Source organism: Phalacrocorax carbo, chromosome 20 (assembly GCF_963921805.1).
Source record: "Phalacrocorax carbo chromosome 20, bPhaCar2.1, whole genome shotgun sequence".
In the NCBI taxonomy this organism is placed as follows: domain Eukaryota; kingdom Metazoa; phylum Chordata; class Aves; order Suliformes; family Phalacrocoracidae; genus Phalacrocorax; species Phalacrocorax carbo.
In genome coordinates, this window is record NC_087532.1 from 8,176,570 (window position 1) to 8,195,700 (window position 19,131).

At 59.9% G+C, this 19,131-nt stretch overlaps 1 protein-coding gene across 6 annotated transcripts; it reads left to right on the forward strand.

Annotated features, from left to right (window-relative positions):
• The first annotated feature begins 966 nt into the window (after positions 1 to 966).
• ATP13A2 (ATPase cation transporting 13A2) lies at positions 967 to 18,134 on the forward strand. 6 transcript variants are annotated; one of them, XM_064470623.1, is made up of 29 exons: positions 967 to 1,057; positions 3,887 to 6,707; positions 6,953 to 7,120; positions 7,515 to 7,573; positions 7,708 to 7,822; positions 7,930 to 8,009; positions 8,512 to 8,589; positions 8,831 to 8,900; positions 9,337 to 9,471; positions 9,721 to 9,787; positions 9,886 to 10,017; positions 10,199 to 10,366; positions 10,451 to 10,561; positions 10,674 to 10,720; positions 10,827 to 11,015; positions 11,094 to 11,300; positions 11,461 to 11,574; positions 11,713 to 11,869; positions 12,213 to 12,333; positions 12,567 to 12,691; positions 13,328 to 13,488; positions 15,058 to 15,168; positions 15,392 to 15,471; positions 15,688 to 15,840; positions 15,964 to 16,060; positions 16,203 to 16,426; positions 16,664 to 16,815; positions 16,896 to 17,068; positions 17,197 to 18,134. In XM_064470623.1, exons 2-29 carry the CDS (start codon positions 6,705 to 6,707, stop codon positions 17,365 to 17,367), a joined length of 3,468 nt encoding a protein of 1,155 aa, XP_064326693.1. In that variant the 5' UTR covers positions 967 to 1,057; positions 3,887 to 6,704; the 3' UTR covers positions 17,368 to 18,134. The 6 variants fall into 6 exon arrangements, with proteins under 6 accessions (XP_064326693.1, XP_064326697.1, XP_064326694.1 ...); XM_064470624.1 differs by lacking the exon at positions 967 to 1,057 and having other exon boundaries at positions 1,412 to 4,106; positions 4,457 to 6,707; XM_064470625.1 differs by lacking the exon at positions 967 to 1,057 and having other exon boundaries at positions 1,412 to 4,106; positions 4,460 to 6,707.
• The last annotated feature ends 997 nt before the right edge of the window (positions 18,135 to 19,131 follow it).

A 19,131-nucleotide genomic window follows, 5' to 3' on the forward strand; every position in this document is an offset into this window, starting at 1 on the left:
GAATGAAGAGCTTTGATACCCCTCCCATCCCACTATTCTCTTTAGGGAACCTGTGTGGGGGTGGTTTGAACACAAATGGAACCGGGTTTTGCCTTATTTTATTTAAAAAGTAGGCGTGCTTGCCGAGGCGAGTTGGATGGAAATGCAGCAGGGCGCGGAGGACGCGAGGGCAGCCCCTTCCTGCCTTTTGACTCTTGCTGCACCGGCTGAGGGGTTTCTCTTCTGATTAACAAAGTCTGCTTCACCTTTGGCTTTGAGAGGAAGCACAGGCTCTACCTGAGGCACGTGCAGAGAAAACATGGGCTTTTATCTCCCTTCCCGTGAAAGAAACCAAAACTCCCTTGTGCAAGGATGGGTACAGAGGGGAGAACAACTGCTTTTTGGCTGCAGTGGGGTGTGGTGGTGGGCAGGAGCAGCCCTTCCTGCAGGTGCTGGGTGTTTCTGGCAGTGGTTTTGCAGCAGTTGGAGCTCCAAAAAGCCAAGCTTCAGCTGGAGGGGTCTGCGTTAGGGGTGTGATTTGGGTCTGCACCTGGTTATTGACTTCCAAATCCCCTTACTGCAGCTTTCCGAGAGGGAATACTGGTGCAGCGGGAGCTGCTGACCCCTGGGTGAGCGTGCAGGGGTGTGCAACCAAGGGGGGCTGCAAAGCCCCTTTTGGGAGCAGAACCGTGTGCTTTTCCTTGCAAGGTGTGGGGCTGCAAAGCCCCTTGTGGGGGCAGAGCCCGGTGCGTTTCCCTGCAAGATGTGGGGGTGCAAAGCCCTTTTTGGGGCAAGACGCCGGGTATTTTGTTTTGGGGGGTTGCAGAGCCCCCCCTCGTGGGGCAGAGTCCCGTGTGACCTGCACGGCCAGGGAGGGGTTGCGAAGCCCCGCGGGTGGGAAGCAGAATCCGGGGTGTTTCCCTGCTTTATGGGGGGGGGTGGGGGTTAAAGGACTACAAGTCCCAGCAGCCCCCGCGGGCCGCCCTTCCGCCGCGCGCCGCGCAGCTGGGTGCGCGCGGGGCTCCGGCCGCGGGGTGCCCGCACCGGGCCCACGCGTGACCGCCCGCCATGAGCTCAGGTTAGGGGGCCCACGCGCGGGGGGGGAGGGGATGCACCGCCCCTCCCCCTGGGCTTGCAGCGGGGAGCTCCGGCTGCGCGCTGCCTGCGCGGCCCCGGGGGGTTGCACCGTGCGCGGCCCCGGGGGGTTGCACCGTGCGCGGCCCCGGGGGGTTGCACCGTGCGCGGCCCCCGGGGGGTTGCACCGTGCGCGGCCCCGGGGGGTTGCACCGTGCGCGGCCCCGGGGGTTGCACCGTGCGCGGCCCCACCGTTGCGTTTTGCGCGGCCCCCGGGGGTTGCACCGTGCGCGGCCCCACCGTTGCGTTTTGCGCGGCCCCGGGGGGTTGCACCGTGCGCGGCCCCGGGGGGTTGCACCGTGCGCGGCCCCACCGTTGCGTTTTGCGCGGCCCCCGGGGGTTGCACCGTGCTCGGCCCCACCGTTGCGTTTTGCGCGGCCCCCGGGGGTTGCACCGTGCGCGGCCCCACCGTTGCGTTTTGCGCGGCCCCCGGGGGTTGCGCTCATCCCCCCTCAGCCGTGCCTGCGCGCTGGGTTGCGCGGGGAGGGGAGGCGGCACTTTATTTTGCTGTATTTTGCTGTGGTTGGCTTTGTTTCATCCTCCCGCAAGGTTTGCAAAAGGAGGAGCAGGGGATGGCGCAGAGCGGGGTGCTGTCGCCTCCCTGGCATCGCCGGTTTGGGGGTGGCAGAGCCGAGGGGGGAGCACAGCAGTGCCCCGCAGTTCCCCTGCACGCCCCGGGGTGCTGCGGGTGGGGAAAACGCTCCGTGAGGCCGCGGCTAACCAGGTCTGTGCGTTTGCTGTCGTGGGATGTTGCAGCCTTTAGTGGGTGCTCGGCATCCCGCTGGGACCCGAGCTCTTTGCCCCGCTCCCGCCGACATCGGCGCAGGGGCCCTGCGCTAAGGCGTGCACCGATTGATCCGTGTGAAATGTGGGGAAGCAAAACCCAGGCGTTGCTTTGGGATGCTCCGAGACCACCGAACCCCACGGCTGAATCCCTGCAGCCCGCCAAGGGCCGCTTCCCCGCAAGCAGGTTGCTCTGACTCGGCGTTCGGGGAGGCTCCGAGCTCGTCGAGGTCTGCAGCTGGAGGGAAGCATCCCTCTGCAGTCGACGTCGTGGAGACGGGGGTGGATTTTAAGGTTGTGAAGGACCATGTTGCCTTTCTGACCCCGTGAGCGGAGCTATCCCGGGGCTTTCGTGCTCCAGTAAAGGATGTAACGTGATGTTGGGTAAGCGCGCCTTATCGGCACCGCTGCTGACCGCAGCGTCATCTTAAAACCGAAAGACCCTTCGCAGGGTCAAGGCTGGCAGGGAGAAAAAGGCCTCCCAGGCACTCAGAAGAGGCTGAGAGATGCGGTATCGCGCTGGAGAATGCGTCTGAGGTGCCCCGCGTCCCTCGTGTCCGCAGCGTTTCTCTTTCCCAGGGCATACGGAAGCAGCACAACCCGTGCAGCCTTTGCCCATTTCCTTTTGAATTTGCCCCAGTTGGCGCGGAGGAGTTTCTCGAAGGCGGCGCAAGGGTGAGAGAGGAAGAGCTTTGTGGTAGGAAAGGGAGGAGTGTGACCGCAAAGCGGCCGGTCACCCATCGGAAGGCTCTTTGGGTGCCTGGGCTCCGCTCCGTGGGCTTGCCCGGCTGCGCCATGGCTGGGGTCGTGGTCCCTGCCGCCGTGCTGACCCCGCTCCCAGCCCCTCAGACCCCCTTGGCTCATGTTTTGCTCCAGATCTGCAGCGTAGCAGCGCTCGGGGGTTAAACCTCACCCCTTTTTCTTCCTGTGCTTCTTAGTTTAAGGGTACCGAGGTTTAACGCTGCCAGCCTGGGAGGCTGGCCTGAGAGGCAGGGGGTGCTCTAATCCTGGCTTAACACACCAAAACGGGGCTGATGGGCTGCGAGGAGCACAGCCTTCTTCCTAAGGGAAGTGGGAGCCCTCTGTTTAGCCAGAGTTTGGGAAAAATATGAGGTTTTGGATACAAAAAACTTCCCCCCAGCCCCTCGCCCGTGGTTGCCCAAGCGAGGATGCTCTCTGGAGCTGCTGAGTGCTTTCTCCAGCTTGGCAGGTGGTTTTGACGTACAGCGAGGTCTTGCAAAACCGGGTGCAGGAGAGGTTAGAGCGATGCCTGCGCAGGGCGGGGGAGAAACCCGCCTCATCAGAAGGGGTTGACCGCTGTTGCCTCAGCCGCTGTCGTCAGCACGTGGTGAAGCAAATGCTGACCGTGCTGTCAGCTTCCTCCCAACGGATGACCCTTCCCTACAAACTCGAACTGAAACCAGTTTGAGGTGGACAGGGCTGCTGGGAGGGCACCTCGCCTACAAGGGCTTGATTTTCTCACCCATCTCAAGGGTTTGACGCAGGAGAACGATTCCCCCCGGGGTTCCTGGCAACGGCAGAGCCTGAATCCCTGTCTTCCACATCCCCACCTTGTATCGCGCCCGTCTCATCCTTTTGTTTCTTCCAGCCTTGGAATTTTTTCCGGCTGCGCTCCCCCTGTGGATGCTGCCGTGTCTGGGTAGGACCAGACCGCCTGGTAAAACACGTTTGCTCCGGCTGCGTGGCGGCCAGGGCGACACGTTTCTCTCCAGTTGGCTCGCGCGGGCGAGTTCATGTTGGCTTGGTGGAAAGGGCAGGAGAAGCGATGTTATCTCACCTCACCCCCTCGCTGGGTCTGGGCTTGCAGCCGGCCGTGACGTCTCCCATCCCAAACTAGAGCCTGAAGGCTGCTCTGGAAGATCCTCATGAGTTAAATCTCGTCCTACGTGACCCAAACGCCATTTTCCTTTCCTTATCCCTCCTTCCTTCCTTTTGTCTCCTCCTGATTTTTCATTTCCCTGTCTCCAAGGGCCTGGATTGACCTTGCCAGCCCCATCCCATCAACCAGACAGCCCCAGACCTTGCTGGCTGGAGCAGGAACCTCCCTGCATGGACATTCCTCTTGCGCGCGACCTCTAGCCCGCACGCGTGGATGGGGGACGATAGAGAGAGGGAGACACTGCCCAGGAAGCCCTGAACATCCAGCAGGGACCACGAGAGTGAAGGGACACCTAAAAAGTCCACTTGGGGTTGGTTTGTTTTGAGAAAGGTGCTTGTGAAAGAGCTGTGGCTGCAAAAGAGCTTGTGGAGAAGGTCTCCGGGACCAGCATGCGTCCGCTTTCGGGGGGTGTGTGCTGCTGGGGGGAAAGGCTGCGTCTCGGGCAAAAGCTCAGGGCAAAAACCAGTGCTGGCATGTGCGAACGGTCCCCGCTGGGGCTGCTTTGCAGAGGGGTGTTCGGTGCTACGAGACGTGTGGGCTTGAGGTTTCCAGCTCCGCATCCTGGTGTCAGAGGGTACGTCCTCCCCTGCTAGGACAAGTGCTAGATGTCAGGGCGTCCTGAGCACCTTTCTCCCTAATTTTCCCCCCAAATCTCAACAGCAGGAACGTGTGGTGGTTTTCTGAAAGGAGCAAGACAAGGCATGAAGTCTTCTCGGAGCCAGGCAGCTGCAAGGACTCCAGGCAGTATTTTGGCCGTGCAAACCTGGCGTCAGCGGGGAGTCGTGGCTCCTCTCCTCCCTTTGCAAGCCACACTGGTGCATCGCTGACCCCTCCCGGAGTTTGCAGCCGCTCCTGGCTCTTTTACCCCCTTTAATGCCCCTTTAGCAGCAGAGACAGAAGCAAATCTCTTCCCAGGGCTCTCCAGATGAGCTCAGGGGTAAAACCCCCCTACTTTGGGAGCCAAAGGAGAGACGGCCGGGTGCCCCTGCGCTGTGTTTGCCAACAAGGTGCGGCCACTAGTAGCGATTCAAACTGGTAGCGCAGCTTCGTGGCTCTCCGCCCTCCCCTCCGCCAGCGCCGGATGCTTCCCGGACACGTCCGCTGGCAGGCAGGTGATGACGGCTGCAGCGATCCCATCCCAACCGGGGACGGCTCCGCTTGCGCAAGCGGTGGGGTAAGGCGCGGTGAGTCAAGGCGAGAGCCCTTTCTCGTTCGCCGTGTTTTGGGGAGCAGCCAGGATGGGAGCGGGAGGTGAGAAAACCTACGGGGATGGGGATGGGGTGGTGCAAGAGCCACAGCTCTGCAGGACGGAGCCGGTTGTGGCCGTGCTCCTGGGCTCCCCCAAAAGACTTGCTGCTTATAGGATCAAGAAAGTCGTGATAATTTTGTTGTTGGTAACAACAGAGTTCAGGCGGAGAGGTGGGCTGTGCTTTTTGCTACCCAGCCTGGTTCGGGGAGGTGCAGAAAGCAAGCTGGGTTGTTTCTGGGTTGTTTCCAGGTTGTTTGGATGCTTTCCACCTCCTGCAAACCCTGCAGACGTCACTGGGGAAAAGCCTTTGTGCGAGGCACCCCCTTGCCCTCTCCTTTGTTCCGCTCTTTTGAAGGGCGGCACTCGCTCCTCCTCGCCCTCCCGCGCCTGCCCCCAGCCTCGATTAACCTGGAGTCGATGCTTTTTGCAGGGTTTGACTCTGGCAGCGGGGAGATCTGACATCTCCCCTCCTCACGGGCCCTTGGCAAGCTTCGCAGCCATTCGTTTTGGCTCCTGGGAGGGCTTTTGTTTTAATAAACCATCCCCACGGCGCATCCGCCCCCTTCCTTAACCTGAAACTTATCCCTTGGAGTGGCACTGGCCGCGTTTTGGGAGCCAGCTTCCCGCTGGGTTGCTTGGCGAGGTGGAGACCCTGGCCCTAGTGATCATCAAAACCAGGGGATGGTTTTAATTAATTGCTTTTGTCACCTGCAGATGAGCTTTGGGGTCGGACCGGGGAGCGGCAGGAATCCAGCCGGGGTGGCTTTTCCAGCAGAGGATGAGTGGATAGGCTCCCTCCTCCCGGCGTGTAAATCATTAAGTCTGTCTGAGTGTCCTCCTGGAAACGTGAACCTGGCCCTGCCAGCTCCAGGGACGGGAACTAGCGGCTTGGCTTGGTGTTTGTGCCACGTGTTACCTCCCCGCTGCTGCCTCAAGATCCTAGAGTTGGGACACCGTGGCTTGTAATCCGGAGTGGAGTTAGGGGATAAGTGGGTTCGACTTCATGGGATGGAGGGTGACGATTAAAATCCCACCTGGGGTGATGACAGTGATGCCTCTGGCAATCCCCCTCTCCCAGGCTGGGCATCGGGGCGTAGCAGAGACCGGTGGGAATGGGAGGTGCTGAGCCACGCTGGGCGTCACTAAAAGTGGAAAAAGCAAATTTTGTGGCCATGTCCTCTGTGCAGGGGGGAAACACAACGAGCAAACAAGCATGAAAAGTGGCTGGGAGAGCTCTCCCTGCGCTTGGCCTGGCTCTGCACCAGCCCTGCTCCCTTCCCCCAGCGGCTAAGCCGCTGGTTTTGTGCCAGCTTTTCTCCCCGGAGTCCTTTGGCATCGTCCACGTGACCATCACGTGCGGCGGGAGGGTGACGGGGCAGTGCTGGGGCACCGTGTGCCCGCAGCATCCCCCTGCACGGCGGAGGTGGCCCCGAGCAGCTCTGCCGAGAGCCCAGGGCGGATGGCAGAGGGGTCGCCGAGTCCAGCCGCCTTCCAGGGCTCATCCAGGGATGCCATCGCTGCACTGTGGCATCTCCTAAATAACCCCTCGCATCAGCTCCTCTTATTTTTGATTCCCTGTTCTTTGGCTTTGCAGACAAGCTGCTGGGGGACCAGCGGCCGGGCTACGGGACGCTGCAGCGAGACGCTGATAAATCCCGCATGGTAGGTCTGAGGGCTTTGCTGCGGGGAGGAAGGCACGCTCGGGAAGGGCTGGCACAAAAATCGCACGTTATCTGCAACACCAGCACGGGACGGTGTTTTTCCAGCCTAAAAGTTACTTGGTTGGTGTTCAATCGCGCCAGGAGGCTTAGGGCTTTTATTAATTTAGGGTTTAGATGCTTTATAGTTATAATTTCAGTTTATTTTATGAATAAGCATCCCCGTAAAGGTGACCCCCTTTCTTCCAGGAGGTCACGGGCTACCAGACCAAGCTGTGGCGGGTGGTGCTGTGCCACGCTTGCTCCGTGCTGACAGCAGGGCTGCTCCTCATCCTCTTCCACTGGAAGCCAAGCCTGGAGGTGCAGGCGAAGTGCAAGCCCTGTGCCCTCGGCCAGGCCGACTGGGTCATCATCAGGGTACGTCCCCGGAGGGGCCCAGGGCCCCCAAGGGTCTGAGGTTGGGCTCTGCCACCAGCTTCCCAGGAGGGCCCTGGGCATGTTCCTTGCCGCTTGCCACCCTCGCCTCCCTAACTGTGTTTGACATCTCCTTTGCATCAAGCAATGTGCTACCCCAGAGCCAAATAATTCCAGGAAAAATTACAATTCCTGGAATAATTTTGAGCTTTCCCATTCCGTAGCAGCCAGCCTGGCTTTGCATTTCTCTTTATTGTCCCTGAAACTCAGCTGTCATCTGGGACGGGTGGCCAGGGACTCCCTACCTGCCCGCGACGCTCACCCTGTTTGAAGGAGCAGTGGGGGCACGTGATGAGCTCCCCGTTTCCTTCTGCTCAGACCCATGCCTGTGTTGCAGGACCGATTCGGACAGTGCTTCACCACCCGCGTGCGCACAGAGGCGCTGGGCGAGGGCAGGTGAGCTGAGCTCACGTCCCCGCGGCGATGCTGGCACGCAGGGGTTCGCGTGCGCTTTTGGCTTCGAGGGAGGGGGGCGTTCGCAGCGACGCTGGCGGATGAGGAGCGACTGATGCTCGGGTTTGCACCCCAAGCAGCCTGGAGCATCACCCCGGGGCCAGGCTGGAGGACCGGAGGACCAGCATCGCCATCGGCATGTCGGATGAGGAGGAGAGCCGGGACACCATCCGGCTCCATGAGAAAGAAGAGGTAAGGCTAGCAACCCTTCCCACCGCCGCCCCATAAATCCTCTCCCTTGGCAGGAGCTGCCCCTGTGTCCCCCTTACACCTTATTTTTTCCATCCTGCTCTGCTCAGAAGAACACCTTGCGGTACTACCTTTTCGAGGGTATGCGCTACATCTGGATCGAACAGCGACAGGCGTACTGCAAAGTCAGGTATTTCTCTGTCCCCTCTGCCACAGCAATCCTCTCTGCATCTCTCCGCCGCTTTCCTTGGCCCCTCAGCCCCCTCCAAAACGGTCCTGACCCAGCTGGCAGTCACATCACCGCGCTGGAGCTTTTCTCTGCGCTGCAGAGCCTTTGGAGACCACCCCCGGGGCGCTGGGTCGGGGGGAGCCATGCTGCCGCTCTCCCCCAAGCTGTTGATGTTGCCCGTCTTTGAGGGCCGAGGAAACTGGGCAAAGTCATTTGGCAGCTGCCCCGTGCTGGAGGGTCCCGCCACGCTGTGCCGCTCCCGGCGCTCCGAACTGTGCCCCGTTTGTTCCCCCTCCTTGGCGCCCGCGAGCTGCGGCGGATGCCGAGGAACAAGATGCTCTCCCTTTCCCAAGGGGTTTTTTTTCTTTTCTGTCACCAAGGACTTGGTGTTTGTTCTGCCAGGCCAGGCTCCTGCTGGTTTTGACTCCGTTTCTCCATTTTTCTTTCCCCTCGGGCTTGCCAGCGTCTTGGATGAAGGCTGGACCTGCGCAGATCTCCACCGCTTCCAGGCTGGGCTCGACCAGCAAGACCACAACACCAGGTGGGGATCTTGCACAGCTGAGGCTTTTCCAGGGGCCAGTAAATTCTGGAGCGTGGGGTTTTTCTTGCACCCAGCCCTCAAACCAGAGGATTGCCGGGTGTGCTGGGTTGCCCTGGATTGCCCTCTCCATGTAACCAGGCTCCCGTGGAGGTCTGGGCAGCGTGAGGGCCCCCTGGGTTGGAAACGCAGCCTTTCCCTAGCACGCATTTGCCTCCCCTTTGCTTTTTCTCTCCCTTTGCAGAAAGAAGATCTACGGACCGAACCTCATCGAGGTGCCAGTCAAGTCCTACATGAGGCTGTTGGTGGAGGAGGTGTGCATCCACGGGCTGTGTTTTGAAAGACCAAGCGGTCCCAGGGCAGATCCCTCCCCTGCTCCACGTTCCTCACCGCAAGTGCTTTGCGGGCCCTCCCTCTCTGGTGGCGAGGAGAGGACTTCAGGAGAAGCAGCTTGGGCAGAGACCAGAGAAGGCAGAGCTGAAACAGCTGTGGAGGGGACCCGTCCTGCCTCTTAGCTCAGGCAGGAGCATCCCCAGATAGCTGCAGAGCTGGCTGAGCATCTCCAGGAGGACCGACCACAAGCGTGGGGGAGGATGTGGGGTTTGTGAGAAGTCAGCTAGTCCATCCCCACGGAAGGGCCAGCTTCTCCTCTGCATAAGCAGTTGTTCCTCAGGAAGCCTGGAGGTCTCACGATGGGCTGGAGGAAGGTCCCCCGCCACAAACCTGCTCTCTCTCCTTGTTACCTTCCAGGTGCTCAATCCCTTCTACATCTTCCAAGTGTTCAGCATCGTGCTGTGGGTCTGTGACGCCTATTACTACTACGCTGCCTGCATCTTCCTCATCTCCACCATCTCCTTAGGGGTGTCGCTCTATGAGACAAGGAAGGTTGGTGGTGGGTTTATTTGGGACAAGCAGCTCTAGCGGAATAGCCCGTTTTCTGATGCCGTTTGACCTCTGTGCTGATGCTGAACTCCCTCTGAGCCCAGCTGGGTGAGGACAACCCATACTCTGACGGTGGGGCAGGTTTTCTTGTCCTTCGTCCACATTCCCAAGCCTTTGAGACCCGTTTTACGGATACTTTGCTGTGCTTTTTGAGCTGCCCTTGGGCAGCTCTAACTGCTCCCTCCCTTGCAGCAAAGCACCACGCTGCAAAACATGGCCAAGATGTCGGTCAGTGTCCGAGTCCATCGCCCCAGCGGAGGTGAGTGTGATGCCCGCGACGAGCAAGGGCTCCAGGCACGAAGCCGTTCGGGACGGTGCCGGGATGACGTGCCTGAGCACGGCCGCACTTCTTTCCAGAGGAGATGATGGTGAGCTCCGCGGACCTGGTGCCGGGCGATTGCATCAGCCTCCCCACGGACGGGATGCTGGTCCCTTGTGATGCCGCGCTGCTGACGGGCGAGTGCGTGGTCAACGAGAGCATGCTGACGGGTGCGAGCCCCAGCACCCAGTGGGCTGCACCCCTCCACCACCCCGGCTTTCGCTGGGGATTCTGGAGGAGAGGACGAGCCTCATATCTCGGTGTCCCTACGCCAGCCCCTTCCCATCCAGGCTGGTTGGATCCTGGCTGCCCAGGGTGATAAACCTCCCTCCATGATGTTCCTCACCGCAGGGGAGAGCGTGCCGGTGATGAAAACCCCTCTCCCGGCTGGCAGCCAGGCAGCTGGCACCGTCTATTCCCCCGAGGAGCACAGGCGGCACACGTTGTTCTGCGGGACGCAGGTCATCCAAGCCAAGTCGTACGTGGGTGGAGAAGTGCTGGCCGTGGTGACCCGCACAGGTAATGGAGGGGAAAACCAGGACTAAGCCACGTACTTTGGAGCAGTGACTTTGCACGTGCTTACCTTCTGCCCCTCTCCCGCAGGGTTTTGCACAGCCAAAGGGGATCTCATCAGCTCCATCCTCTACCCCAAACCTGTGAGCTTCAAGTTTTACAAGGATGCTGTGAAGTTTGTCCTGTTCCTCTCTGTCCTGGGTACGTCTGAGCGTGGAGGCACGGCCGGGAGCAGCCAAACTCCTCTTAAATGGTTGAACCCACCCTTCATCTGCTTTGCTTTGTAACTGAGCCCGTTCTCCCTCCCGCACAGCTTTTATCGGCACGCTGTACAGCATCCTCATCTTGGTTAAGAACCAGGTAGGGTTGTTGGAGCTGGTGAATCCTCGAGCGCAGGGCTGGCGCTGCGGGTGGAGATGGGTGAGGGCTATCAGAGTGCCCACCCCTCCTCCTCCTCGCCTGCCAGGTCCCCACGGGGCAAATCATCATCCGTGCCCTCGACCTCATCACCGTCATCGTGCCCCCAGCTCTCCCAGCTGCAATGACGGTGGGCACCATCTACGCCCAGAACAGGCTAAAGAAACACGGCATCTTCTGCATCAGCCCTCCCCGTATCAACCTCTGCGGGAAGATCCGCCTGGTTTGCTTCGACAAGGTGAGTCTGGGGCAGCGCCGTGGGTCCACAGTTTCCAGCTCGGGGGGTTGGTCTGGACCCGCCACGCTCTCCCCGCAGACGGGAACCCTGACGGAGGAAGGTCTGGATGTCTGGGGGGTGGTCCCGCTGGAGAACAACCACTTCATGCCCATCGTCCACGAGCCCCGCTGCCTCCCCGCCGGTCCCTTGCTCTACTCTCTGGCCACCTGCCACACCATCTCGCTGCTGCAGGCACAGCCCAGCGGGGACCCCGTGGACCTCAAGATGGTGGAGTCCACTGGCTGGGTAAGACAAGCGGTGGGCGAAGTTGCGTATCTATAAAGAGGGAGGTGTCACACACGTTGCTCTGCCAAGAGAGGGGGTGTTTAAAACTATCCGTGGGGTGGATGGGGCTGGGGGCTTGCAAGGCAGGGCTTTGCCATCTCGGCATCTGCCTTGGTTTCAGAGCCTGGAGATGATGGATGAGGAGAAAGGTGAGCTGCCCACCCTCCAGCAGTTCGGGACAAAGGTCTTGGCTGTGATGAAGCCTCCGCCTGAGGAAGAACAGCCGCGAGACAGGGTAGGTCCCGTGGACCAGAGTGACTCAGGTCACTGGGTCTGCACCCCCGAAGAGCGGTTGTGCTTCACAGCCCCTGGGGAGGTTGTACCTCCCAGAGAGGTTCCTGCCTGGCCGACGCTCGCTCCCTCTCCTCCACAGAAGCACCAGTTGCCCTTGGGGATCCTCCGGCGTTTCCCCTTCTCCTCCTCCTTGCAGAGGATGAGCGTCTTGGTGAAGCTGCCCGGTGAAGCTTCAGCCCACGCCTACATCAAGGGTGCACCGGAGATGGTGGCCAGCCTTTGCAGGAAGGAGACGGGTACGTGCTGGGGGACGGGCTCGCTATCGCTCCCCAGCTGAGAAGCAGCGGGTCCTGCTGCTCTGTCATCTCTCTGCATCCCTGCAGCTCGTCCCCAGAGGGAATTATCCTCGGCGGTGCCACGGGGCAGTTCCCAGAGGCACAGGGCTTTGGATTAGCTCCAGCCATGTGGCAGGAAGAAAATAGGAGCCAGAAGACAGGGAGGGGGGGTTGGAGCCTGGATGAGCATCCAAAGCCCTTCAGCCCTTGGGGAGCTCGAGCCCTGGCTCCCCTCGGCGGGTCTGCGCAGCCCGGGTTCCTTCAGGAGCTGGGCTGACCTGGCTTTTCCCCTCGCGGTTGGCAGTGCCCGTGGATTTCTCCCAGATGCTGCGACACTATACCACGGATGGTTTCCGGGTCTTGGGTCTGGCTTGCAGACCCCTGAGCACAGTGACCACCTTTGAGGAGGCCCTGCAGCTCCCAAGGTTGGTGCCAACAACTTTTTTCTCTGTTTAGATCTTGTTTGCTCCAAGCATTTTGCGGGATGCTTTGCTGCCCTGTAGCCTGCCCCTTCCTAGCAGCCTGCAAGGAATTAAACCCTGACCCGTACCAAAGCAATTGCTGGCTACCCCCAGATGGAGTTTTAGCTGCTTATATCAACTGATCCTCTCTGCCTTGCGTTGAAGATGGTGTTGAGCGGCTCGTTGTATCCCACCAGGGACTCTGTGGAGAGCAGCCTGACCTTCCTGGGGTTCCTTGTCATGAAAAACGTCCTCAAGCCAGAGTCTGCGCCCGTGATCCACCTCCTGAGGAACGCCAACATCCGCCCCGTCATGGTGACAGGTGACCCCGCGGAGGGGAACGGGGTCGCTGGGCTCGGGGAAGAGATGGGATGTGGACGACCCTTGTGCAAGGGGTGAAGGGTTTCTCCACCAGCAACTGGTGGCCTGAAGCAGCTGGGAGGCACAGCGAGGGCTCCCGGACCCTGGTTTTATGCATCCCTGCTACTTGTTTGCGTTGCCTTGCTGGTGAGCTCGCAGCGGGCAGGTGTGGAGGGGTCCAGGCTGCTTTTTCATGGATACAGCACAAACCTGCAGACCTGGAACTGGCTGTTTAAACAGTAGAACTGCTTACTGTCTCACTGCTGATCACACGAATGTCGATGTTTCATGAGCACCCTGAACTGCACAGCTAATGGGGGGGACGTAGGAGTCATCTTCAGGTGTTTTGGAGCAAGGCGAGCAGCACTGCCAGGGTTTGAAGCTGCTGCCTTTGGAGTAGGGCAGAAAAGGAGATTTTGGACTTCTCCCCCAAAACACAGGGAAGAAAAGGGACCCCCAATGTCACTGTGGTGGCTGGGACTGGCGACAGGGCAGGTTTGAGCTGCTCCCCTCGGCTTGCGGCCGCGCGAGACCGTGCCAGCGCCGGCTAGCAAACACCGCTTGCCGTTACTCAGCCCCACCGCCTCTTCCTGCTTAGGAGACAACATGCTGACGGCGGTGAACGTGGCCAGGAGCTGCCGCATGGTGGAGCCGAAAGAGCGGGTGATCTTCGTCAACGCTTCCCCGCCCAGCCACGATAAACCCGCCGCTCTGAAATTCATCCTCGCCGAGCACCCGCAGGGCGAAGAGCAGCCGGAGGTGAGTCCCGAGGCAACGTATGGCGGGGTCGTAAAGCCCAAACCGCCCGTGCCCTTGCAGGGCTCTCTTTTCCCAGCATTGTTGCCCTCAGAGACAATTTCTGTTTTGACACTGTCTCCTAGAGCTGGCGGCTCGGGGCTTAGACAGGCGTGCTCTGCTGGGTAAAACACTGGCTGCATGGCCGGGCCCAGAGAGTTGTGGTGAAGGGAGCTAAACCCAGTTGGCGGCCAGTCATGAGTGGTGTCCCCAGGGCTCGGTGTTGGGGCCAGTTCTTGTTGATAAAGATATTAAAGATCTGGACGAGGGGATCGAGGGCACCCTCAGTAAGTTTGCAGATGACACCAAGCTGGGCGGGAGTGTTGTTCTGCTGGAGGGCAGGAAGGCTCTGCAGAGGGACCTGGACAGGCTGCATCGATGGGCCGAGGCCAGTTGTGTGAGGTTTAACAAGGCCCAGTGCCAGGTCCTGCCCTTGGGTCACACCAACCCCAGGCAGCGCCCCAGGCCTGGGGCAGAGGGGCTGGGAAGTGCCCGGCGGAGAAGGCCCTGGGGGTGCTGGCTGACAGCCGGCTGGGCATGAGCCAGCAGTGCCCGGGTGGCCAAGGAGGCCACCAGCCCCCGGGCTTGTGTCAGCACTGCTGTGGCCAGCAGGGGCCGGGCAGGGATGGGGCCCCTGTGCTCGGCACTGGGGAGGCCCCACCTCGAATGCTGGGCTCAGGTTTGGGCCCCTCGGGACAAGAAGGGCCTGGAGGGGCTGGAGCGTGTCCAGAGAAGGGCAGCGGGGCTGGGGCAGGGTCTGGAGCACAAGTGTGCTGGGGGGCGGCTGAGGGAGCTGGGGGGGTTTAGCCTGGAGAAGAGGGGGCTGAGGGGAGCCCTTCTCGCTCTCTGCAGCTGCCTGAGAGGGGCTGGAGTGAGGGGGGGGTCGGTCTCTGCTCCCAAGGCACCAGTGACAGGACGAGAGGGAACGGCCTCAGGCTGCATCAGGGGAGGTTTAGGTTGGATATTGGGAAAATGCCTTCCCTGCCAGAGCGGTCAGGCCCTGGCACAGGCTGCCCAGAGAGGTGGGGGAGTCACCGTCCCTGGGGGTGCTCAGAAACGTGCAGACGTGGCACCTGGGGCCATGGTTTAGGAGGCCTGGGGGTGTTGGGCTGGGGCTTGGACTTGATGATCCCAGAGGTCTTTTCCAACCTTAGTGATTCTGTGATTCTCTGAATTATGGGTGCAATTCTGCCCCTTATTAAATGCCTCCTTTAGGAGAAGATAACCTGCTCCTGTTTCTCCCTGGGAGCACGTCAGGCTGGAGCTGATGATGCACACACCCTCATCGGATGCAGCCTGCACCGTGCTGCTCAGGTCCTGCTCCAGGCTTGGCATGAAAGGCTCAGTCACACAAACTTTTTATCCAAAATACCATCATTTGTATGCCTAAAACTGAGGTTTAAGGGAAGCCACTTTACTTCCCGCTCCACATGGGTTGAGGATGCCAGTTCAGACCGCTGCCCAGGGGCTCAGCAGGGATTTGAGCACAAGTCGAAGCCCTGCTGCAGAAAAAGTAGTTGTTTTCCTTGGCAGGGTCCGCACCAGCGGGACGGCTGCTTCCTCCAGCCGCAGCCCTGCCACTTCGCGCTGAACGGCAAATCCTTCGCCGTGGTTTGCGAGCACTTTGCCGACGTGTTGCCGAAGGTGAGTCCGACAGCGGGGAATCCTCTGGCAAGGCTGACCTCACTGGGGGTTCATGCTGCAGCCTCACAGCTCCAAGATAAAATGCCCTGAGGGTTTTTTTTTGCCGGTGCGAGATGCCCTCTGCCCTGCTGAGCTGGCAAAGCTGAAGATAACCAGGCTGCTCCTGGGTGCGCAGGGATGCGGGGTGCTGTGATACGAACGCGGAGCCTCCCCTTCTTTGCAGATCCTCATCCGAGCCACTGTGTTCGCCCGCATGTCGCCTGACCAGAAGACTCAGCTGGTGTGCAGCCTGCAAGAGCTCAAGTAAGCCCCGCCAGCCCCAAGGGATGGAGGAGAGAGGAGGGCAAGGGGGTTGGTCCTCTGCCCCGAGACATCTCGTGTGTGCCAGAGTGGTTGGCAGCTGCGAAATCGCATCCTGCCCTCCCAGATGTGGGGTTATCCTAAAAACAAGGGTGCAACCTTGAAGATCCAGGGCTTTCCCCCATCTGTTGTAAAACACCAGATCCCTTCTCACCGCAGCTACTGCGTGGGGATGTGTGGGGATGGCGCCAACGACTGCGGGGCTCTGAAAGCAGCCGACGTGGGCATCTCGCTGTCGGAGGCGGAGGCATCGGTGGCCTCGCCGTTCACCTCCCGCGTGGCCAACATCGAGTGCGTGCCCACCGTCATCCGGTGAGCTGGTGGGAGATAAAAATCCAAGGCGGGGGCTTCTCGTGAGTGCCCCTGTCCCCTCTTTGGGACAACTGATGGAAAGGGTGTTGTGGCTGGTGGGTGAATCTCGCTTTCTCTCTGCAGCGAGGGCAGGTGCTCGCTGGTCACCTCCTTCGGCGTCTTTAAGTACATGGCCCTGTACAGCCTGGTGCAGTTCGTGTCCGTCCTGCTGCTCTACACGGTGGGTCCCGCGGTTGCCCGAATGCCTGCGATGCTCAGGGATGCCTTTGGGTCACCTTGTCGTGGCTGGGTTTGAACCCGGGGCCTTTCCTAGCCCCTCCACGGGTCCTCGCAGCTGAGAGCGGGTGGTTTCTCCTTCCCAGATCAACACCAACCTCAGCGACTTCCAATTCCTCTTCTTCGACCTGATCATCACCACCACCGTGGCGGTGCTGATGGGTCGGACTGGTCCTGCCCAGGAGCTGGGGGTGGAGCGTCCCCAAGGGGCATTGATCAGTGTCCTCGTGCTGGGCAGCCTGCTCCTCCAGACAGCTCTGCTCATCACCGTGCAAGTCCTCAGCTACTTCATCACCGTCTCACAGAGCTGGTAAGGGACCCGGCTTCGTGTGGGTTTGGTGATGGGAACAGCGCAGAGGACTGCAACAAAGCCCAGGTGTCCGGTTGTCCTTGGTTTTGGCCAACGCCAGGTGGCATCAAAGATGCATCCAGCCACCTTGCAGCAAACAGCTCCCGTGTGCTCCTGGAGAACAAAGGGTCGGCGTTTAGACCCTCTCCTTGCCTCTTGCTTCGCCTGAACCCCTGCCTTCTCCCCTGCCCGGCTCAGGTTCGTGCCGCTGAACAGCACGGTGACGGCTCCCCAGAACCTGCCCAACTACGAGAACACGGTCCTCTTCTGTGTCACGGGCTTCCAGTACCTCATCCTGGCCGTCGCCATGTCTAAAGGGTACCCGTTTCGGGAGCCGCTCTACACCAACGGTGAGGATGATGCTGGCCACGTGGGTGGCGGGACATCAAACCTTCATCTCCTCCTCAACCCTCTTCCTTCTCGCCCTCAGTGCTCTTCTTGGTAGTCCTCATCCTCCTTTTTGGCCTCATGATATGGTTGACCCTCTACCCACTGGGCTTCCCCAAAATTCTGCTGAAGCTGAAGGGCATTGACGACTTGAGTTTCAAGCTGCTGCTGCTGGGGATCGCCGCCCTCAACTTCTTTGCTGCCTTTGTGCTGGAGGTAGGTCAGCCCAGGGTGGGCACTGGGCACGAGGGGGCAGGGCTTACCTTGGCATTAGCGCTGCCCTCTCCTCGGGGTCCGCAGCCTCCTCAAAACCTACTCTCCCCAACCCCACATCTTTGCTGCAGACTGCCCTGGACCACGGCTTGCTCAGCTGCCTCCGCAAGCTGCGCCGAAAGGAGGCGTCCAAGAAGCTTTTCAAGAGGCTGGAGAAAGAGCTGAGCCAGCAGCAGCCATCCTGGCCGCCTCTTAACGAACCGCTCTTCGCTACGCCCAAGATGTCCATCACCGTTAGATAGCACACGTCGGGCTTCCCTCCTGCCCGCTCCGCAGGCAAGCGCTGCCTGCCAGCCCTTGGATGCTCTCCTTTATTTATCCCGGTAAATCGAGGGGTGCCGCGGGCAGGCTCCCGCGGGCAGACCCTCAGCATCGCAGCTGTGAATCCGCACACACCGGTCCCGCAGCCGTGGCCGAGAGGAGATGCTGGAGAATCAGACTAGGGGAGAAAGTCCAGAGGAGGAGAAATGGTCCAGCTCAGCTCTTCCTCCAGGATCTCTCCTGCTTCCATGCTGGCCTCAGACCCGTCTCCCTGTGCTGGGCACCGGTACTGTTCTGCAGGGGGGATGCTGCCTCTCTTTTCCTCTCCTGGCTGGTGAAAACCACCAAGAAGAGGGTCCCTGATCTCATGGCGAGGGCACCCACCCCAGCCCCGCATCTCTGCTCACTGTGAAAGAAAAAACCCCTCCGCCTCCCCCCGCGGCCGCCCTAGATGTGTAGGAACTGTTTACAGACCGCCCCGTCCCCGGCTTGCCAAGAATGCTGCTCAAGCCCCAGCACCCGGGGACCAGCCACAGGCACCCTCTCTGCTTGCGATGCTCCTGCAGAGCACTTCTGCTTTCGGACAGGACCTTTGTAGCATTAAAAAAAAAAAAAAGAACCCAAATCTCTTTTATTTTTTAACTCTACTCCAGTGCATCGAAGCGTAAGTGCAGTCGGGAGAATGGCTTTCGGTTTCTGTATGGTGCTGTCGTGAGCGTTGTCTAATAAATTAACACTATTTTCTTGACCGCTTGCTTGTGCTGCCTGGCGTGGATGGACTGCTTGGGGCAGGACAGCGTCGACGGCGTGGGTGAGTGTTGGATGGAGATGGGGAGCAGGTGAAAGACGGAGTAGGGTCACCTCATTCCACATCTGGGCTGGAAGATGCTTTCCTCGATGCCTGAAAGCAGAGTGCGAACCCAGGGACGGCACCACTGGGATTTCGGCAGCCCAGACCGAGCATCAGCGAGTAAATAACCCCTGAGCCTGTTTCCAGCTGGAGTTTCCTAGAAAATAATAATAGTTGCTGGAAAAACCTAGGTGTCCTTGCCAAGACTGCAAAACCTCGCTCCTTCAGCGGAGGAAAAGCCGGTAGATGGAGATGCTGCATCCCAAAAGGGGAAGAGCCGATCCCCAGGGAGGGGGATGCGCTGTCAGCGTCGCCCTCCAAGGCTTTTTCGGCCACCTCCAAGCCCGGCTCTTGGACTGAAGGCTGGTTCTTGCGGGGACTTGCCTGCATGGAAAGTCTAAACCCCTCCGAGCGCCAGCGGCGCCTCTCTGCCCTCCGGGAGCTGGGGATTAGATCAGGAAATGAGGCACAAGCAGAGGTAAGAGGTTTCCTGAAATCCTAGCCAAGGCTTGAGTTATTAAACCAGGCTTCCTGAGCTTAAAAAGGAGAGAGAAAAAAAAAAAAGGAACCCACACAACCCTCGGAGATTTTTTGCCTGTGCTTGGCAGTTTTAAAAGCAAAAGGGACCTGGGTGTGAGGGACCCATTTGCACCTTGGTTTCTCCCCCTCCACCAGTGTGTTCTGCTTGGCTGGTTTTGGCAGGGTGTTCCCAGCCTCGGGGGTCTGCAAAGTCCGTTTCGTTATTACCAGGCAGCTCCTGCCCTTAGCTAGAGGCTAACAGGGCTGGAGACAAGGACGATGCTGAATTTGGGGGCAGGCAGAACCTTTATGGGAGCAGCTATTAGATGTGTTTGGAGTCGTTTGGATGGTTTTATCCATCCTTCAGCCTGGAAAA